General features: G+C 39.1%; 1 protein-coding gene across 39 annotated transcripts in view; it reads right to left on the reverse strand.

Annotated features, from left to right (window-relative positions):
• The window catches only part of DTNA (dystrobrevin alpha), a 385212-nt gene that overhangs the window by 72939 nt on the left and 297676 nt on the right, over window positions 1–14597 (reverse strand). For all 39 annotated transcript variants that reach the window (XM_082354273.1, XM_082354247.1, XM_082354244.1 and 36 more), the window contains 2 exons: window positions 8612–8697; window positions 1690–1844 (listed from right to left, as the gene is read on the reverse strand). In XM_082354273.1, the coding sequence (XP_082210399.1) occupies window positions 1690–1844; window positions 8612–8697 (241 nt within the window). The remainder of the gene's footprint in view (window positions 1–1689; window positions 1845–8611; window positions 8698–14597) is intronic.

Here is a 14597-nt window from a genome sequence, read left to right on the forward strand (position 1 = left end):
AATCATTTGGGGTGGCTTTGCAATGAAGCAATTAAAACAATTTTGGAATTTCATCATTCGAACTGCTGCTATAGCCAGTTTATGAAGCACAAAAGTAAACTGGTCTTATTATTTTTATTAGTGTTGCCTCTTTTTGTACTTCACATGATTTTATCCATTTTGACCATTCATCATACTGGCTAAAAATCACTCCTGGAAGTCAAAAAATGCTACTATGATTTCCACATATATAAATTTCTCATCATTGAGGATATATAAAAGATTATATAATGGGCAGTCTCTAGGATATTTCAAAAGGAATGTTGAGCAATGCAACATCCTATATAGTTTTTTTGAATATATAAATCCTATTAGATTAAAAAAGTCCTATTATTCTGGCTGACTTTTAATGAGAAATATTCGGAGGCATTAGTATATTTCCTGAGGATTCTACAATGCACTACCTAAAATCAACAAAGGTACAAACAAGTAAATCCAGGGGCAGAGAGATCAGTTTGGGGTTTAATGCAAGAGGCCAGGCAATCGAGGATGATGAGGAGAGATCTGAGAAAATTCTAGAAGGTGAAATCAGTAGGACTTGGTGACTGATGAGAAGTTCTGGGTGAAGAAGTTGTACAGAAGGAGGCTTAGGTGAATGGGTCCATTCTGAGGTCACCAACTCGAAAGGGAAAGGGAACTCCAAAGAGGAGTACGCTTTAGCTGGGGACAGAGGCCAGGTATCTAAGCCAGCCTGGGGGTGAGGGCGTGGGAAAGGTCAGACAGGTTTCCTGGGTGAGACCCCATCCTCCCCCTCCTCCCCGACCCCCCAGGGGGAGTAGAGTTTGATACTTAAAGTATCAAGCCATCCCTTCTCTTATTGAGTGTATGGATACATTTATAATTCTATATAAACCCATGCCCTACAGGGATGCCTGAGGCACCACCTTTGACCTCTTAGATCACCAAGTAAACAGACAGATAGATAGACAGATGAGGTTTACTAGCTGGAGGTAAATGCAGCTTTTCAGTGGCTGCTAAGCACTGATTTCTTATTTAAGGGATCCTTTTAGAGGACACACTTGGTTAGTTCGGATTTTTAAAAATTGTAAACAAATCTTCGGTTTATGGATGTCTAAATCTCCATTATGCTGTGCTGAAGAATAGTTCTAGACATGTAGATTTTCCACATGACTGGAGAGATATAAACACGGAGAGTCCCCCAAAACTAAGCAGCTTCCCTTGGCTGACTTTTACCACCCCCAGTTAAAACATGTTGCTCTGAGCCCCAATTTAGTGGAAGATTTAGGGCCTCCCAGATGGCATGGGGCATGTGCTGTGATTCCTTTCTTGTCTCCTTTGCTAAGCATTGGTGAAGCTCGGTGCTGGGTCAGACTTGTGTTTCATGTGAGGCTGAGTAACAATTCAGCCCTTTTGATAGTGTGGTGGTAATAATGTTTCCGAGGGTATAGCGTTGTTGTAGGGATTAAATTAGACAATGCAAATTAAGAATTTAGCATGATGCCTGGCTCATGGTCAGGAAACACCACCTATTATTATTATCCAAATGTGTTGAGTTCAGTTACTGACTCAGAGGTCATTTCTCAGAAGCTGGAAGATACGCTACAAGTTACCATGAAGAAGTAGTGACTTGGAGTGACACACAGGAAAGCAGCCACCGAGAGATACTTCCTTAAACAAGTTTTCTCCTACCTGTTGAGAGAAACAGGATCTAGCTGACTGTTCTGTGTAACCAAATGAAGGCCCTTCAAACACTGCTGTGGGTAGTTTGAGAACTTCCCGCAGGAACTGATCGTATCGTCCATAAACCATCACCCCACTGGAGTCAGAAATCATTGAGAAAATATCTGATGGATGGAAAAGGAAAGATCTTTATTCATCACATAAAGATTCCCCACTGTTTTAGTTCAACGTATCTACTGCAAATAACAAAAAATGTGGCAGAAACTAAATATATAATTTATTATGAAAGAATAATATGAAAGCTAGTTTTTATGCTGAGATATTCCTGGCATGGTGTTTTCTCTGGTGCCTTTCTGTAGATGATTCTGGCATACAGCATTAACTAGTAACTTGGATAAAATTAGCATATTTTGATAAGACAGAGAACATCACATTTTTAGTTTGAGGTCAATTATCAACTCATATATAACTCAACGGGAGGAATTTTTGTACATGTGAGAAATATGCTGACTTCTTTTGAAATACACAATGAAAATATTACGACAATGTTAGGGTGTGTGTGTATCTAGCAAGCTAGCTATTTACCCGTCTATATTGTCACTAAAACGTTTGGATTTTGGTTTAAGATATTGAAAAATGAAAGACATAATGGGGATAAGGATGCAATGAAAACACTTGATTAACTTCCCACAGAAGCAGAAAACTTCCTATAAATCATAGTGTTCTGGGTGGAAGGCAATTGATTTATGGGGAAGGGTCTTTTGCCTCATGCAGTCAAGAGGAAGCCTGGCCTTGCCGACGATCAGTGAGGTAAAGTCAGGGTTCCAGATTATTCTCAGCAGAGCCACTGGCTTCACTGAACCTCTTTTCTTCAGTTTCTGCCACTGTGGGCACTTAATGAATATTACTGGCATAATTTCCCAAGGTACTCTATAATTCCTCTGTGGAGATCACTATTGGAAGGAAAGGGTTGGCTATTATATGGTTTGTCACCATGCTAGATTGTAACTAGGCCAGCACAGCTGCTGGGATAAACTGATGTAAAGTCAATATGCTACCTCTACTCATTTTGGACTTAATTTTTCAAGGTCAAAATGTAATCTGGGGACATTGTTTTACACCGCAGCCAGATGTTAAGCATATTATAGGCTTTTATTGGATTTTGTTTTGAGGATGTGAATTGGCTCTCATTTTCTTTAAATAGTCCACTTACAAAGGGTTTCTATTGTGTTTAAAATAGTTAATCAATTATGAAGCTACAGAAATTCTACATGAGCAACAAAAATTAATGTTGTTCTCATTCACTTTCACAATATTGTTTACTTAGTGAATTTCATCTCTCGTGTTTCATTATAACTAGTCAAAAAAAGAAGTTGCCAACAGCAAAAAAACAACCAAAAAGCAAAGAACAAAACTCTTGTATAATTCCAAATATAGAAACTCAAGAATTCCAATCAAAAGGAGGAAGAAGAAACCTTGAAGAAGTAAGTGTACTTTCTCATTAAAGCTGCCACGTTGTTTGTTCGGGAGCCAGGCGGTTAACTATAATTTGGTCATCCTGATGAACTTTTAGATTTGGATTTTCTAGGCCAGGGCACATTTTGAAAAGTAGCTTAGGCTTTTCAAATCTCCCACTGAAATAATTTAAACAACATCTCTAACTAGAGTAAAAGCAGAAGGGGTACCAACAGTGACCTTTCACAAACTTGAAGCTAATATTAAATTCATTTGTACTGATAAAGTTCTACTAAGCAATAGCCAAACTAGGGCTAAGTCCCTGGGATTAAAGGCAAGTGGCTGTTCATGACCACTCAGGTTTTTAAAAAGAAATGAGGGGACTCTGAGGAAGCTCTCAACATGGTATGTGTTTGTACCTTAATTTTGGGCCCTCTGTTTTTTTAATATATATATATATATATATATATATATATATATATATATACACACACACACTTATATATATATACACATATATATGTCATATGCTTATAACATGAAATATATGTGTATCTATATAATATAGATGGCTGTTTCAAGGATTAAGCTAGTTACTAGATGAAAAGCACACAGGTGCATGCTTGGCACCTAGTATATGGTACAGAAATGTTATCTGTTTTTATTATTAATTTTATATCACACTTTTCTGCCATTTACCTTGTATGTTTAGACTTTGCCTCCCCGATAGGACTGTTCTATAAGGTTCCAAATCATAGTCTAAATTACCTTTGTGTTTCCTGCAGCACCTTACAATGATACTTCAGAAGAACTTACATTCATTGATTTATTAAACTAAAATTAACTTGGCACCTAATAAACATGAAATTGCGCTAAGCCATGGTTATACAGAAAAATCAGGACATAGTTCTTGCCCTCTGGGAGGTCCCAGTCTATTGGGGATGACAGAGATGTGCTTGCATCCTGGATGACATGACATCATGTACGGTGACAAGGTGGTGTGAGTACAGGGGCAGTAGGGTGTACAGGGTGCAGCAGGAGCTCAGAGAGAGGGTTCCTAGAGGGAGGAGTGAGTCAGGGAAGATTTCCTTACAAAAGGGACTTCTAGGCCAAGTATAAAGAACAATCAGTAATGAAGGAGGTACTGAAGAATTAAAGGCAGGCCAGCAAGTTAGAAATATTACCCTGGAGGTAAGCTTGGAGGTCGAACAACCTGTTCAGTAATAGAAACTCAGGAAAAACAAGGTGTTTGCCATAAACAAGCCCTCCCCAGAAGCTTTAGAATAGCACCTGACTTTCCAGGCTTATTGCATTGGATTCAGAATTCCTTAAGATCCTTAACAGCCTATAATCAGACCAAAACCACTTTGACAGAAACAGAATGTATTATATTAGGTCCATTTATGTATAGGTAGCTATGTCCCACGCCTGCAGGGAGCGCCCTCACACTCTCTGCTGCCTGGGGTGCCTGATGAACACCCTGCATACTGGTTCCTGGTGGACCTGAGCACTGGAAATTGGGATGCAACATGGGGGTTGCTGTCCCTTTTAATGCATTTAAAGCAGCTTTTAAAACTCAGCTTTAAAATTTCTGCTGTTTTCTACTTTTTTGCTTTTTAAAATTTCTAAATTATTTTCAGCTAACAATTCTTGCCCTGTGTTCTCCAACATGAAGGGGCTAGTTGGAATGAACTAAATCTCTTTCATTCCTATCCACAAAAATAGGAAAACTGCCAAACAAGCGCAGTTGGCATATTGGGTTAAAGTGAATTAGAACTTAAAGAAGGAAAATCCCAAGACATTCCATATCCTTTCATTTTATTTTTCTTATTATAAAAGCAATGCTTATTATAAAATCATTACTCCGCCTGTTTTATGATTAAATGCAAGCCAGCAAAAGAAGACTAAAGAAAACCCACAATTCCACTTACCAAGAGTCAACCATGGTAAATGGGAGTGTTTGCTTAATTTCTCTTTCTGATTTTTCATTGTTGATGTATAGGAATGCCAGAGATTTCTGTGAATTAATTTTGTATCCTGCAACCTTACCAAATTCACTGATTAGTTCTAGTAGTTTTCTGGTGGCATCTTTAGGATTTTCTATGTATAGTATCATGTCATCTGCAAACAGTGACAGTTTTACTTCTTTTCAAATTTGTATTCCTTTTATTTCTTTTTCTTCTGATTGCCATGGCTAGGACTTCCAAAACTATGTTGACTAAGAGTTGCGAGAGTGGACATCCTTGTCTTGTTCCTGATCTTAGTGGAAATGTTTTCAGTTTTTCACCATTGAGTATGGAGCTTGCTGTGGAGGCGTAAGCTGGGGCAAAGTGAGAGAGTGTCATGGACATATATACACTACCGAATGTAAAATACATAGCTAGTGAGAAGCAGCTGCATAGCACAGGGAGATCAGCTCGGTGCTTTGCGACCACCTAGAGGGGTGGGATAGGGAGGGTGGGAAGGAGGCTCAAGAGGGAGGGGATATGGGGACATATGTATACATATGGCTGATTCACTTTGTTGTACAACAGAAACTAACACAGTACTGTGAAGCAATTATACTCCAATAAAGATCTATTAAAAAAAATGTCAAGAAAAAAAAAAAGAGTCAACCATGGCTGTCTGTGGGTGGATTTGCCCATATTTGTTCATTCAGCCAATGAACATTGTTCATTCTGTTTGAACAATTCAATTTGTTCATTCAATCACTGAAATATTGGTGACTAAGGATACTCATTTCTGATTAACATTCTGGAGAGGTTCTTCCAGCCAAACTGCTTTTAGCTAAATTGTTTTTGGCCAAATTGCTTTCAACTGACTTACCTGGAAACCATTAAAACTACCTTTCTGGGATTAACTATATAGTGACTCCTCATTCAGAGAACTGGGGCACGTTCAGGTCTGCTGCTCTGACAGAAGGTACCATGAAATGTCGTGATCACACAGGCTGTTTCTCTACAGAATTTGTGACTCTCTGAAGCTTATTTCTGCACACTGGAGAACAGCTTCTTTCCAATGGGACTCGTGCATTTGTGACTTCTTTCACTGAGCTGCAGAGGATTGACTTTGGCCACTGGAAAGCATGCATGCTTTGCTCATTGATCATGGGTATTTGGTGAATGATGGGATGGGGTGGGAAAACAGCACTGGAGCAGTTACACTGTTTGCTTTGAAATCCCAGACTTGCGGGAGAACTTTGAGGGATTTGACAAGTGGTAAAGATCTGCTAGAACACTTAGTTAAATCTTGAATTTTGTAACTGTGCTGATGTCGTTTGTTGCTTACCTAACAACCATTCCCTTCAGCTTTATTGGCCCCAAATTTCTTCCTGGCTATGGGAAAGCAGTGGCCCTTCTCAGCCCAGGAGGTGAGAATGGCTGGAAGACTTCCTGACCATCATGGGCATTCCTCTCCTGTCAGCAGTGGTTGATGTAGTAATTGGTCTGTGATGCCACCCTGGCCATGAGACGTAAGGGCTGGGGGGCCTCTGGAGTGGGTGTGACTCCTGAAATTGCTGTACCCCCTTTTACCTTCAGGAGAAGGATAAAATCTGACACAGAGGAGAGCTGAGTAGAAAGATGGAAAGCACCTGGGTCCTTGATGGCATAGCATTAACCTGGTTCGCGAAAAGCTCTGAGGAGTTCTGAGCGCAGAAAACTGGTGTTCTCAGTTTTCCTCAAACTTATTTTATTAAGGGACCCTTTTCTCCAGGTACCTAACACTGAATAAGTATTTGGAAATGTTTCTTAAGACTTTGAAAAAAACCTTTACCTACTGTCCTCAGCATAAGTGGCCAATGGTGACATGAGGTCAGTAGGCAAGGCCCTCAGGAGTTTCTTCTTCTGCCCTGGTTCATTTTGCTAAACTTTCTCTTCCTAGCCTAACCCTGAAGGAAATGCCTTAGGGATTACTCTAAGTTATTTTTTTTTAAAGGACACTGTTTCTGCCACCTTCTAATTTAGCTGTTATCCTCAATCAAGTACTGAGGTAGATATTTTTAAAGTTTTACATCTTTCAGGCTAACTGAAGAGAGACTAAACTGGACCTTGTAGGGTCTGCTTGGGCTTCTCTGAAGCTTGACTGCACTTGGCTGGTCCATGAAAGGAGGTTCCTGGGAGTGAGGGAAGATGTGTGGTTTTGTGGGGTTCCCCTTATCTACTGCTCCAATGACATAACTCTTCTTGGAACATGTCTGGGGAAATTCCAAAGGAATAAAGGTCCCCCCCACCCTGACCCCGGTATCTTTCTTTATTTTTCCTCTGTTGGTGCATCAAGAAGCAAGAGATTACATTCAGCAGCTGACAGGCAGCAGGTGACAAAAGAGCCTAAAGGCCGTGAGTCATGGAGGCCTGTAGCCAGCAGGGACCCTACAGGTACCTAACAAAATCCCCAAATTTAGGACGGAGAAGGAAGTTGAGGACTAAAGAAGCGAAGTGACTTCCACAGAATAATCAGCAAGTTAGTCACACAGCTGGGCCTGCAACCTGGGACTCCTAATTCCCATGACAGTGTTCTTTGTCATACGGCATTATAACTCAGACTCATAATATTTAGGGGAAGGAAGAGGGTTACATGGCAATTTTTCTTCAAAACAGCCACATATACAAGATTTTAAACTAGTGAGAAATGAAAATTCTTGCCTGCTATACACCCACTCTAGGCCTACTGAATCAGAAATTCTGGAAATGAGACCCAGAAATCCATTTTTTTTAAAAGCCCTCCATACATACTAAAATTTGAAAACCACTGGTGTACGGGGAAAAAGTCAGGGTTCAATTCCTGGTACCATCTGTGATTAACTCTCTATGTCTCAGCTTCATGCAAACAAATCAGAAAACTCTTACTGTTTTGTTGGTTAAAAAACTACCACATTTAGTGACAAAATGTACACAAAAGGCCCATAATCACTCAACACTCTAGCTATCATGTCTTTATTGGCATCAGTTAATTCTCAGTTTATAGTTTCTGTACATAATTCCTATGCCTACACCCTGGCAATGTCTACTTTGGAAACTTTGGAGTGCCCAGTGATTTGAACAGCATTGGTGGAGAAGAATGAGGAAATGTGCCAGGAACTTTGGCTTGAGATGATCGAGAAACGGAAGGTTGCCCAACACGGTCTTCATCTCCCTATGGTGATGAACTTATGCCTGTGAGGCAGTTCTACAGTACAATGAATGTGAAAGAATGTATATCTTACTTTAGTATCATGAACAGTGTAACTGGTGATCCTCAACAGGTTATAAAAAAATAATAATCCATACGTAGAAGGAAAACATTCATTTCATTGACATTTATCTAATATGAAAACATTTCTATGACAAAATCCAAGGACAAATGAAGATGATATTTCAAACAACTCTCATAGAATGAGGAAAGTCACAAATGGTCAGGGGGACCTGGCAGGAATGGGATAGAGGAAAACATGGTATACAGGAGGGATAAGCAAACAGAGATGCAGAGAATAACTTACATCTTAATTTGTCCATGATCTTCCCTCCACACAATGTGGCTAAAGCCATTTTGACAGCAAATACTGAAATTTTACCATGGCCTTCCCTGTTTAATGATGATAGAAAAAAAGAGATGTCATGTGAAGAACATCCAATAACACAGTTTGACATTTTCTGTTCTGTAGAAATCATAGGACAACAGAGCTGCATGCATTATTGAACATATTCATTTTAAAAAAGGTTATGAATACAGTTCAACCGTTTCTGAAAAACTCTTCTATTCGATGTTTCCTTTTTTCAAGAGATTGCAGAATCTTTAAGTTATTCTTTGTCTATGCCCCTTGCTCAAAGCATAGACTGGTAGCCAAAGAAATATGTGCTATTTACCTGGGGATGAAAATTACAGAACATTCTTTTCACTTTGGGTTTCATAAAATAATTTTATGTATGATGATGCCACAGTTTCTATAATTTATTTAAACAAGGCTTCAGAAAAATCTTAAGTTGTGTGTGTCAGGTAATTCCTGAATTTTAAAAGGGTTAGGGTTAATATGGAGACTTTCTCATCACACTTTTTTTTTCAACAATCATTTCCTACCCACAAGCCAACTGTCCTTAAAAGTGATACATTTACTTTTCAAAGGGAGTTGGTATTTTAAAGGGGCAAAAGTAAGAGCTCTTTTGAATAGTTCTCCTACCTAAATGACATGAGAGCGGCCAAATCTTCGTTGATTCAAGAGGTATAACTAACTTGTCCTTCACAAAATGTGATATAAAGGTCATTCTGTAAGAAGTAGAATATTTCTGCTAAATGATTTTTCCAGCTGGAATAAACTGTTTATTATATCCTTGGAACCAGGCAGCATATCATATTAGTAATTCATTTCTTTGGTGGTTGCTACTCTTAAGAATGATCAAAAGAGTTATTTAAAATAATAAGTAGAGTCTGTATTGACAAGGGTTTAATATATAGAATAAGTAATTTATATGAATTTATATGAATAAGATTCAGATATCTGACATATTAGAAGAATAAGACATAATAAATTATTGTGTCTTTGTTCCTAACTAGACTCCAGAGAGGAATCATTTGTTATTCATCTTCGTTGCTGTCATTCTTAGCATAGTACCTAGAAGGCAGCTAGCCAGAATGCAAAACTGACCCAGTCTTATATGCTAGTGACTCTCCTGTTTATATTTCTAAGCCTAAGCACCAGACTTACATAATTACATATTAGAAATCTTCACTTGGATATCCTGCATCAAACCAAGTATGTTCAAAGTAGAACTCATTACCTTTCAAAGCCCTCTCATAATACTCTGACCAACTTAACTACTAAACGGCTCTTCCTCCTACAGTCCCTCTTCGGGTTGTCAGAATCACCATGTACCTAGTTACCCAGAAATGAATTCTGGGCAAGAGGTCACCCTTGATTTTTTGCTCTTCCTTAATTCACTACCACCCAAATAAATGTTTAGATATACCCCCTTCACTGTATATTAAACCCACTTCCTTCTTTCCCTTCCGACTGCCATGGCTTCTATCAGCTCTTGCTTTAACACTGTAATAACTTTTTTAAAAAAAAATAAATGTATTTATTTTATTTTTGTCTGCATTGGGCCTTCGTTTCTGCGCGGGAGCTTTCTCTAGTTGCGGTGAGCGGGGGCTGCTCTTCCTTGCGGTGTGCGGGCTTCTCATTGCGGTGGCTTCTCTTGTTGCAGAGCACGGGCTCCAGGTGTGCAGGCTTCAGTAGTTGTGGCTCGCGGGCTCCAGAGTGCAGGCTCAGCAGCTGTGGCGCACGGGCTCAGTCGCTCTGAGGCATGTGGGATCCTCCCGGACCAGGGCTCGAACCTGTGTCCCCTGCACTGGCAGGCAGACCCTTAACCAACGCGTCACCAGGGAAGCCCTGTAATAACTTCTTAAATGATCTCTCTGCTTGCACACTCATATCACAGATCTGACCATGTTACAGTCAGAGCCCTGTATTCGCGGTTCTGCATCTGCGGATTTAAGCAACCGTGGGTGGATATAGGGGTTGTCTGTAAGAGACTTGAGCATCCCCAGGTTTTGGTATCAGTAGGCGGTACTGGAACCAAACCCCTGCAGATACCGAGGGACGATGGTACTTCATTATTTAAAACCCTGTTGCCTCCGTTTGCCCGAGGGATATAGTTCTAACCTTATCTGTTTTCTCCAGGCTCATCTGCTACCATTTCTGTTGCACTCCACACCACAGTGTCCTATCAATGCCCTTCCCGCTATGCTCTGCTCAGGACTCTCCCACCCATTCATGGAGTCTCAGCTCAATATCATCATTCACTCTGCTCGGAAAACAGTTCTTCCCCTGATGTGGAAGCAATCACTCTTCCCTTTACTTTTACCAATTATTTGGCATCTGTCACTCACCTATCACTGAATGACCTTGATTTGTTTATTTACGTGTCTGCATGTATTTCAACTCCACACTGTGAGATCCTTGGGGGCAGAAATTATGTCCTCTCAATTAGTTGAATTCCCAGTGCCTCACACTTTGTCTCACACAGCGTTAGTGAACAATAAATTCCTTATATTAATTAATGACTATTAATCATTATAACAGGTGCCCTAGAATTTTGATTAAGTGGTTCACTAATTTTAGAGCAGGTAGCTGTAATAAAAATGCAATGATTTTGTAAAAACCACCTCATTCAAAATTATTCCATATCCCCTGCATTCCCAATTGCATGGATAACTGGAAGTATCAATAACTTTACTTTAGGAAGTAATTAGCTTCTCTTCCTAAGCTGAAACATGGTTCAAGTAATAACAGGAGAGTCTACAAAGTGTGGAAGAATAGGAGTAATATAGTGATAAAGTAATCTTCAAAATGCAGAGAAATTGAAGAGTATTATATGTGAGACCTCAAGAGCAAATGCAAGTTTCTTTCAATGAGTCAGAGAGAACAATTTTTTTTATTTTTATTTTTTATGCAGTTCACATTTTCAACATTTACTTTAGAGCAGTTCAAGATCTGTAAAACCCAGTGCTTTGAAATGGTCTGGGGTTAATTTCAGGATTAATTTCCATATTTTTTTTCACATCTTTATTGGAGCATAATTGCTTTACAATGTTGTGTCAGTTTCTGCTGTACAACAAAGTGAATCAGCCATATGTATACATATATCCCCATATCCCCTCTCTCTTGCATCTCCCTCCCACCCTTCCTATCCCATCCCTCTAGGTGGTCACAAAGCACCGAGCTGATCTCCCTGTGCTATGCAGCTGCTTCCCACTAGCTATCCATTTTACATTTGGTAGTGTATATATGTAAGTGTTACTCAGAGAGGACAATTTAACTCAAGAAAGAGGACAGACCACAGATGATGTTGGGACAGAGAGCTCTCCAGAGGATGAAATGATGATAGCTCACAGGTGAATTCTTAAACCTTAGCTTTTAATGCAGAAGGTCCTAGGGAGATGAGCAGTCCTGTATTGTTGCTGGAAATGCAAGATTACTGCTATTAAACCCAAGAGTGGTTGTATCAGAGCTATTTTGCCAAATTGACATAATCAATCTAGATAAATCACCCAGTGGAGGGCGGCTCAATGAGAGTTTTGCAGGAACTGAAGGGTGAAATTAGGCCACTGGAATTTATTGGTATGTAAGCTACTATGTCAGATTGCAAATGTGACCCCTGTCACAAAGAAGGATTCAGGGGTATGCAGGAATGTACACCGTGGGAAGCACGCCAGTACCAGGTGAGTTCAGACCTTGCTCAGCCCTGGCACTGGATAAACCTTTAAGGAGTTGAATGAGTGAGTGGAGATGGTGGACTTGGCTATGGAGAACGGAGGCACCAAAGAGTTAAATACAATGGGATCTTTTTAAAGAACATTTTCAGTAGATATAACAGGATGAAGAAAAGGAGTGGAAAGAGAAAGATTTTCTAAAGGTCTTTGACAAGGTTCCACACCAAAGACCGTTACTTAAACAAAGTCACCTTGGGATCAGTGTCCCTATTTTGTTGTGAAAAAAGAATTGGCATTGACACCGGAAGCAAAAATTAGGGAGAAGTTGGTACATCCCGAATGGAGAACATAAGAGCTATTCTCATTAGGAATCTTCCTTAGTTGGGACAGTTTGACTCATGAACAGTCAGTGAAATCTCTTAAGTATCTAAGAAGTGAAAAGTCAAGCTCTTGAGGATGGATAACAGGAAGCTCCTAGGAGTCTTGGGCAAACGAGCAGGAAAGCAGCATATTGTTCCAAAGTGAGTTCTGTACATGCAATGCCTCTAGGAGTAAAGTGGTTAAATGCCACATATGGAATGTTGGCTGTTGGCCACAATTCAGGACGTAGACCCACCAGAGTGTGCTGAGGATGAAAAACGTAGATTGTCCCTAATGCTGCAGGGCAAATTGTGCTCCAAGAGGAGCACTAGAAAAAGTCTACACGCTTGTCTTGCTTTTATGAAAAGCTACGGCCGCAGCACACCTTCAGTTTCACGTGTAGTTCAGATTGCCACCTCAAGAAACAACAGATGCCATATGATCTAGCAATCCCACTCCTGGACATATATCCAGAAAAACTCTAATTTGAAAAGATACATTCACCCCAATGTTCATAGCAGCACTATTCACAGTAGCCAAGACATGGAGTCAACATAAATGTCTGTTGACAGAGGAATGGATAAAGAAGATATGGTACATAGATACAATGGAATATTACTCAGCCACAAAAAAGAATGAAATAATGCCATTTGCAGCAACATCGATGGACCTAGAGATCATCATACTAAGTGAAGTAAGTCAGAAAGAGAAAGACAAATACCATATGACATCACTCTTATGTGGAACCTAAAAAAAATGATACAAAGGAACTTGTTTACAAAGCGGAAACAGACTCACAGACATAGAAAAGAAACTTAGGGTTACCAAAGGGGAAAGGAGGTGGGGGAGGGGTACATTAGGAGTTTGGGATTAGCAGATACAAACTACTATATATAAAATAGATAAACAACAAGGACCTACTGTATAGCACAGGGAACTATATTCAGTATCTTGTAATAAAACATATGGAAAAGAATATGAAAAAGAAATACATATATAAAACTGAATCACTTTGCTGTACACCAGAAACTAACACAACATTGTAAATCAACTATACTTCAATAAAAAAATAAATTAAAAAAAAAAAGAAAGTGGCAACAGAGCCAAATGTGTTTGAGAGTACTGTCTACAGTGTACAGTGTATACTGGATACAGCATACAGTGTAGCCATTAGAATCATTGACTTTTAGGGCCAGAGTGGGCCTTAGAATCAGTGATCAATGACATGACCACATAAGCTTTTATTTGTGAATGAAAGCTACTAGTGTAAAAGGTACAGTAAAAGCTTTAAAAATAAGTTTACTACCAGCCTATCATTTTTATTAAAAGAATAATCTTACTTTTAAAGTAAAACAAAATTTTACTTATTTTAATGTTTTCTCTTTCAATGTAGAGAGAGAACAAAAGGCATATACATATTTTACTCACTTCCCCCTCACTATTTGTTTTTTGGCATCATGAAATAAATTTTTTTTAAGCCAATTATCCTGAAGCTTTTGCCTTTGCAAATTTTACTTTCCTGTTCTAGCTCGACATCAAAAATACCCAATTAAATTGTTATCTTGGTATTTAATTAACACCTAAAAGGATATTTAAGAGAACCAGCAAATTATCAAAGGTAGAAACTAAAATTGCTTGACTAATCAATGTTTCTTTACATTGTTTATTTCCCCTTATACCTTGTTTGCTCATTCTGAAAAATTTCAAATTTTCCTGCGGCATACCTGATTGAAAATGGGAAAAGGAAAGCACTTACTCTTTGGTTAAAATATATATATGGAGATTGGTAGAGTGTCTGTCTTAAAAACATGCATTACTTCAAAGTTTGACTCATCATCACAGAAAATGAGTAACTGCTTTATGCTGGGCTTTTTCTATGACTACACAAAGAGACAAACTGACTTCTTTTAACTAAG

Source organism: Balaenoptera borealis (genome assembly GCF_965194805.1).
Source record: "Balaenoptera borealis genome assembly, chromosome: 14".
NCBI classification, from domain to species: domain Eukaryota; kingdom Metazoa; phylum Chordata; class Mammalia; order Artiodactyla; family Balaenopteridae; genus Balaenoptera; species Balaenoptera borealis.